This window comes from Myxine glutinosa, chromosome 1, assembly GCF_964187855.1.
Source record: "Myxine glutinosa chromosome 1, kmMyxGlut1.1, whole genome shotgun sequence".
In the NCBI taxonomy this organism is placed as follows: Eukaryota; Metazoa; Chordata; class Myxini; order Myxiniformes; family Myxinidae; genus Myxine; species Myxine glutinosa.
In genome coordinates this window covers 176,518,152-176,525,932 of record NC_136261.1, presented here as the reverse complement: position 1 = coordinate 176,525,932, position 7,781 = coordinate 176,518,152, and the positions used below count along the sequence as shown (strand labels likewise).

Here is a 7,781-nt window from a genome sequence, read left to right as displayed (position 1 = left end):
GTGAGATTCGTAAAAGATTGAGTGTATTACAGCAAATAAATCAATCTCAACGCACCGAAGAGGAAATTAAAGAATTAACAACTCTTATGAAGATAATGGTTTCAAAAATAACAACGTCAATGTCTTCAATTTCAGGGAGGAGATTTAAACGAGAAAGTGGTGAAGAAGAAGAAGAAGAAGAAGGAAAAGATTATGTGATTGATGATGTTGGTGTCATTGACTTTAGTTAGTTTTTATTTGTAAATAAATGGAGGAGAGAGTGAAGGCATTCCTTAGGATTCTTTATGTTTTAAAAATAAAGATTGAAATGTATATGTTGAAAACCAAAAAGGTTTTGATACTCTGTCGGAATTTTTCTGATAAATAAATATGAGTTATTGTCTCAAATGTAAAAAGAAAACTAAATCTAAAAATATCTCTTATGTTAAAGCTAAAAATAATAGAGTTTATCAAAAAGGAATATGTCAAGTATGTGGCTCTAAAAAGTGCCAATTCATCTCTCCTAAAAGAGGAGGAGACATACAAAAGTTTCTGTCAGGAAGTAAATTTACAACAACTGGAATTCCAGGGGAATTACACCTTCCAGGATATTCTTTCTGTGGTCCAGGAACAAACTTGGATAAAAGATTAGATGAGGCTGACAATCCTAAACCTTGGTCTAAACCTACAAATAGGGTTGATGAAGTGTGTATGAAGCATGATATTGCTTATGGGAAAACCACTACGTTGACTGAAAAACATAAAGCCGACAGCGAAATGTTGTATAATTTGTCTTTGATACAAAATCCAACGTTGAGAGAGAAAGTTGATAGGTTTATTGTGAGAAATTTGATAAATGCTAAATTGAAACTTGGTCTTGGTTATTCCTCAAAAAACTATTAGGCTCTAATGATGCCATCAAGACTGAGGAGCTTTTGGCTGAAGAATTACACAAACCTATAATCACAAAGTTTAAAAGAAGGAAGGTTTATTCTAAATACACTGACCACATATGGTCCGCTGATTTAATTGAATTGAATAATGACAGGGGATACAGGTATGCTTTAACCGTTATTGATTTGAGGAGTAGATTTGCCTGGGTTGTCCCTTTAAAAAATAAAAGGGGTGATACTTTAATGTTAGCCTTTAAGCTAATATTTGATCGGGATAAAAGGAAACCAAAGAAGTTATGGACTGATGAGGGAACAGAGTTCTATAACAAAATATTCATGAAATTTCTTAAGGGGAAGGGTATTAAATTATACAGCACCTTTAATGAAGGAAAGGCAGTTGTTATTGAGCGTTTTAATCGTACTTTAAAAGAGAAATTATATAAAAAATTCACACAACTCGGTTCTCAAAAATGGGTGTATTTAATTCAGGATATTGTAGATAATTACAATAATACAGTTCATTCATCAACACAATCAAAACCATCAGAAACATTTACAAAATTAGAATATGAAAAGGAGATTAATTTGAGAAAGCCCAAGTTTAAAGTTGGTGATATTGTAAGAATATACAAATGGAAAAGTCATTTTGAGAAAGGTTATACACAAAAATGGACTCGTGAATTATTTAAAATCATTGATGTAATGGATACAGTCCCTTGGACCTACAAATTATATGATTTAAATGGAGAAGAAATCTTGGGTTCATTTTACTCACAAGAATTACAAAAAACACAAGTAAGCAGATAATACCCTTGAAAATAATAAATAAATAAATAAAATGTAATGGGGATACGTTTTTAAATCTGTGAACCCCAAACACAGAATCCCACAACTTTTTAGTTGGGGCTTAACTTTTGTGTGTGTATAATGGGGATACGTTTTTAAATCTGTGAACCCCAAACACAGAATCCCACAACTTTTTAGTTGGGGCTTAACTTTTGTGTGTGTATAATGGGGATACGTTTTTAAATCTGTGAACCCCAAACACAGAATCCCACAACTTTTTAGTTGGGGCTTAACTTTTGTGTGTGTATAATGGGGATACGTTTTTAAATCTGTGAACCCCAAACACAGAATCCCACAACTTTTTAGTTGGGGCTTAACTTTTGTGTGTGTATAATGGGGATACGTTTTTAAATCTGTGAACCCCAAACACAGAATCCCACAACTTTTTAGTTGGGGCTTAACTTTTGTGTGTGTGTGTATGTGCGAGTGAGTCATAATAATATACAAACCCTAACCCAACCCAAGCCCTAACCCAACCCCATCCCTAACCCAAACCCATCCCTAACCCAACCCATCCCTAACCCAACCCCATCCCTAACCCAACCCCATCCCTAACCCAACCCCATCCCTAACCCAACCCCATCCCTAACCCAACCCCATCCCTAACCCAACCCCAACCCTAACCCAACCCCATCCCTAACCCAACCCCATCCCTAACCCAACCCATCCCTAACCCTCACATTCAAAATCCCAACCCTAACCCAATCCCATCCCTAACCCAACCCCAACCCTAACCCTCACATTCAAAATCCCAACCCTAACCCAACCCATCCCTAACCCAACCCCATCCCTAACCCAACCCCATCCCTAACCCAACCCCAACCCTAACCCTCACATTCAAAATCCCAACCCTAACCCAACCCCATCCCTAACCCTCACATTCAAAATCCCACCCAAACCCTAACATAATCTTTCTTTTCTTCTTTTTTAAATACGTATTTCTTTTTTTTTTTTTCCTCTTCCTCCAATTCTGTCTTTCAAGGCTTTTAAGTTTGAAGAAGTAGAAATGGGAAGAAAGAATTTTCCAGCATTTTCTTCCTCGAACTTTCTTGATATTGCTTAAATCAAGCGTCATTAAATAAAGAACATTGTTCATTGCTTTAGAATCCAAAGAGTCTCCAAGAGGAACCCCACAGGTAGAGTCTCCAAAATAAAACCAACTTTCCAAGTTCCCAAGGTATAACCACATTCCTGTTGAGCCTCCAAGATAGGTATCACATTCCGAGTCATCAAAACAAAACCCCCATTCCGAGTCTCCAAAAATATAACCATCTTTCCAAGTCCCCAAGGTAAAACCACAATTTTCAGAAATATTGGGGGTTTCCGTGATAAGTCTCACATAGTATAACTGCGGACCATCAGGGAAAACTTCCCTTTCCCAATTTTTTAGGGTTTCTATGATGTGTCTCACATAGTATAACTGCGGACCATCAGGGAGAATTCCCATTTCACAATTTTTTAGGGTTTCTATGATGTGTCTCACATAGTATAACTGCGGACCATCAGGGAGAACTCTCCTTGCCCAATTTTTTAGGGTTTCTATGATGTGTCTCACATAGTATAACTGCGGACCATCAGGGAGAACTCTCCTTGCCCAATTTTTTAGGGTTTCTATGATGTGTCTCACATAGTATAACTGCGGACCATCAGGGAGAACTCTCCTTGCCCAATTTTTTAGGGTTTCTATGATGTGTCTCACATAGTATAACTGCGGACCATCAGGGAGAACTCTCCTTGCCCAATTTTTTAGGGTTTCTATGATGTGTCTCACATAGTATAACTGCGGACCATCAGGGAGAACTCTCCTTTCCCAATTTTCAGAAATTTGTGGGTCTCCAATGTATGACTTGTATTCTGGCTCATCAAGGTAGAACTTGTTCAGTGGGTTTTGTTTTGATAACTCACAACAAGTATCATCATGGTAAAACTCTTTTTCAGGATTTTGTGGATCTCCAAGGTATAACTCTTTGGCTGGGTCATCAAGGTAGAACTCGTTCTGGGGGTCTTGGTTGTTCAAAATGTCTTCAAACAAAAAAATAACTTCATCCCAAGTTGTGTTAAAAGCAGAATTTTCATTTCGTATCTCAGATACAATTTCCTGTGAAAGAAAATAACAATGTATTAATTTAATACAATATTTTTTATTTGTATAAATCAAGCTCTATGAATATTAAAATAAACTTTGTTAACTCTTACACGAGTCTCATCTTAAAAAAAAAAAAAATAAATAAAAAAAAAATTAAATAAATAAATAAATAAATAAACAAACTTACCTCCATTGATAAGAGGTTCGAGTCCAGTTCATCAATCTGAAGGTTGAGTTCTACACAGGTAGTAGGACTCCATGGAATAGCAAAGTTATCCCATTCCATTTCGGCATAGTAGTCCATTCTCAAGTGAAGCAGAAAGCGTTTGAAAAAGCCTGTGTGGTCGGTGCCTTTTATAAGGACTGGGTGTGTCTTCCTGTGGAAATTCCCTGGGCGTGTCTTAACTGGAAATGATGTGATGGAAATTCCCTGAAAATGATGTAATGTATTACCTGGAAATGATACAATGCTGAAGAGTTTATAAAGTGGGTGGGACTTAGCAAAAGTGGGAGGAGCTTAGCAAAAGTGGGCGGGGCTTAGTAAAAAGTGGGCGTGGCTTAACAAAAAGTGGGCGGGGCTTAGTAAAAATGGGCGTGGTTTACCAAAAAGTGGGCGGAGCTTACCAAAAAATGGTATGTGGCACTGGAGGCGCTCAAGCAAGAACATTGAGGGAGGTTTACCATTTTATCTTAGCTCAGTTAAAATATCTTAATAAAGAACCAAACTCAAACATATTTTTTGTTAATATATTAGATGGTGAAGAGAGTTGTAGGAGAATTAAATTATTTCCCACGCATAAACAAATATTTGTAGGGTCGTTGTTTGAGTGGGTTATATTCACCAGATGATATTAAGAGTAAAAGGTTAAAAGGTCCATGAGGTCAGAAGGATCACAGGTGTTTAAGTGGTCTAATGAATAAGGATAACATGTCAAAAGGTTAGAAGGTTCGTAAAGAACAGGGTGAGAGAAATATAGGTGTTTAGGGGCAATGAGGGAGGGAAAGAATTAATATGGAAGTGAATGGGTCAATGTTTGAGTGGGTCAAAGATTAATCTGCCAGATGATATGTAGAAGAAGGATGATAGGTCTATAAGAGAAAACAAATATTTGTAGTGTTTGAGTGGTCTAATGAACAACATTAAGGATAGGTACTACAGACAAAAGGTTCATAAAGATGAGGGTGGGAGAAATAGAGGTGTTTATGATTTTTGAAAAAGACAAGGGGGTAAATGACATTAGATAGGGATTTCCCATGTTAAACGGAGGTGTCCCAGAAGCAACATTATTACACTACTCTCCTCATATTTTAAACGAATATTGACTTTTCCATGAAATGGAAAAACGTTCCCTCCATGGCACTTGCACGTTCATGTGAAGATCACTCGAGTTTGCAACTTTGCACCACGAGGAATTTCGTGCTTCGGTAAGCAAGAATATGTATCACGTCTGATGCTGCTGTGGGTTCACTTGCAATGGGTGCTTTGAATCTTGATCTGCAGAGATGGGTACCACCAGCTTCTTGTTTCTCAAAAATGCTACTTCAACAACCTTCTTCAAGTTCGAGGATATTCACCACCACATATTAAGGAAACAACCATCATTTATTTATCAGCTCGTAAATTTGCACATACCAATCACTCATTGAACTTTATAGCCAACGAGTGAACATTTCAGAATTGTGGAATGTAAAACAAAACCATCCTGTTTTTAAATGTGCAACAGTGGACATTAGCTCAAAAGCACAGGTGTAACCAAGGCAATATGAATTGGCAAATGGATGAAATCACCAGGAGGTTGATCAAGGTATGCTAACCACTGTGGGAAGCAAAGGGAAGCTGACGTTTCAGGTGTTAATCCTTCCTCAGAGCTAACAAGAGTTAACAGCGAAGGGTAAACACCTCTTTTGTTTCGACGAAGGGTTAACACCTGAAACAGCTTCTCCTTGCTTCCCATGGTGGTTAGCATACCTCGTTCGACATCCTGTTTATTTCATGCATTGTTCTACCTGTCCGCTGTGCATTGACACTCACCTTCAATAGTAAGACTAGTTATTCATTCTAATATAAATTTACATCTGACAAATATCAACCAGAGATGACCACCACGATGCATGCTGAAAAGCTGGTCATAAAGGCCCGGGCTTTGCCAAAAGCGACACCTTGCAAACAAAGGCCGGAGACGGTTCAAAATACAAGCAGAAGAAATATTTGCCTGGTTCACGTCACTTACTTCCACAACCTCCACAAAACACATCCAGTGCTTTAAAATATATCCGCAGTGGTTTATGGACGTGCATTAATCTGAATTCAAATTTTATCACAATATCAATTTATCTAGAACCTTTATGGAGTGCAGCATGCTTCCAAGGCACAGTGCTCCTCACATGCTGAGCCAGGGCAGAAATTTGGCAAAACTCACATTGCCAATGCTAAAAGCGATGAAACATTTTTTTTTTGCAGTGCAGCCAAGCTACAAACGTTAGTGGCATGCCTCAAACAGACGACAACTTGTGCAGCATATGCTTCGACCTAACGATGGTAAACTGGACTGCACGGAGGGATCTTTGTTGGAATGAGTGGCATTTTTGTGTAGTTTTCAATAGAGCAACGTGCAAGTAGCTGTGCATAGTTGACATGCTCATTGCTCCCAGGATCCACAATATCTTGCGGATGGCTAGCTCCATCTCCCAGCTCTTCTGCAAGCTCTCGATCGATGAGTCCTGTGTTGAGGGCATGATGTAGCGGTAGTTGACCGATGTGGTTTGGTTCAACGAGGCCGCCTGTCAAGTGCTGTGCCTCAAGAAATGCAAGGCATCGACACGTGTCACCTTGCCACACCGCAGTGCACCAGTCACTGACAATCGCCCACCCGACAGCAATGGATCTTCAAAACCAGTGTATGCCTTTTGAGCTGTTGACAGATGTGCGATGGATGACCAGTTAATGAGGCCACGCTCAGCTGCTTGCTGCAGTGATAGGCGTCGCCCATTGGCCACATCTACAATGCCTCCGGTGGCAGCTTGTGCTTGCAACAACCGGTGTGCTGCATTTGACTCCAGCAGACCACGGCTATGAGCCACACGTATCCGCAAACGCTGACCTGTTCCCTCAACTATTACACCAGATACAGGAAGGGTTTCCTCAACTGCTGGGGTACCATCTGGGTTTTTGGCTCCTGAGTGTCCTGATAGTTTGGTAGCCAACTCGACAATGGTGATATTACCAGCACGGTACCTATCCAAATCCGCCTGTGTGCCCAAACCTTTGTGAATGGCTTCGGCCACATTGATCCGGTTGCCTGATTTCCTATCGTGAAACATGGTACTCATTCCTTCCGGTCCTGTAATTGTTACCTCTTCCCAGTCGCATTCCTGTCCTTGCAGTTGGCAAAAAGTTCTCCAGTCAATAAGATCTTCCTGATAGGCCTGCGCTGGTGCGAGCTCTCGGCCTGTGTCTGGGTCTATCACTTTCACACGCTGCTTCATGTGAGACTGTGATTTCTCCTTATGTTGAGCTGCAATCTTCTGCGTGGCGTTGGCCAGCTGATCCATAAACTTGCTTACCTCCTCCTCCTTCATTTTTAAAGCCTTTCCAGAGCGACCCAGAGCCTTTTGGAGCTGATCAATCTGTGACTGCAAGCCCTGTTGCTTGGACACTTGCCGGGCCACCTCATCCTCTTTCATCTTGCGAAGTCTTATCTCTTCCTCAAGCAACATAGTTATTTGGGCTATTTGCTGGTCATCACCTGAAGACGGTGCCATTGTTAGTGCATCTCGCAGCATCTTTTTGTTTTATTTATGTCCTCCTCTGTGTTTTGCCTCATGTCGTCCAGTTTCACTTCAAGGTCCTCACATTTGTTGCAAGCTTCCATTACATCTGCATGCGTATGTGCCCTCTCAGCTGCCAATGTGCTGTCCATCATTGCAACTTGAATCTGCAACTTACCAATCTCATTTTCTGCCTCTCTTCGTTTCTG

General features: G+C 40.0%; 1 protein-coding gene across 1 annotated transcript; it reads right to left on the bottom strand.

The window, feature by feature from the left end:
- Window positions 1-5,406: 5,406 nt before the first annotated feature.
- Window positions 5,407-7,566, bottom strand: LOC144890667 (envoplakin-like). The gene has a single exon (XM_078771796.1). The coding sequence runs from the start codon at window positions 7,564-7,566 to the stop codon at window positions 6,589-6,591; it is 978 nt and encodes a 325-aa protein (XP_078627922.1). The 3' UTR covers window positions 5,407-6,588.
- Window positions 7,567-7,781: the final 215 nt, after the last annotated feature.

Coding starts and splice junctions, on each gene's coding strand:
- LOC144890667 (XM_078771796.1), bottom strand. CDS start 7,566: ATGGCACCGTCTTCAGGTGATGACCAGCAAATAGCCCAAATAACTATG.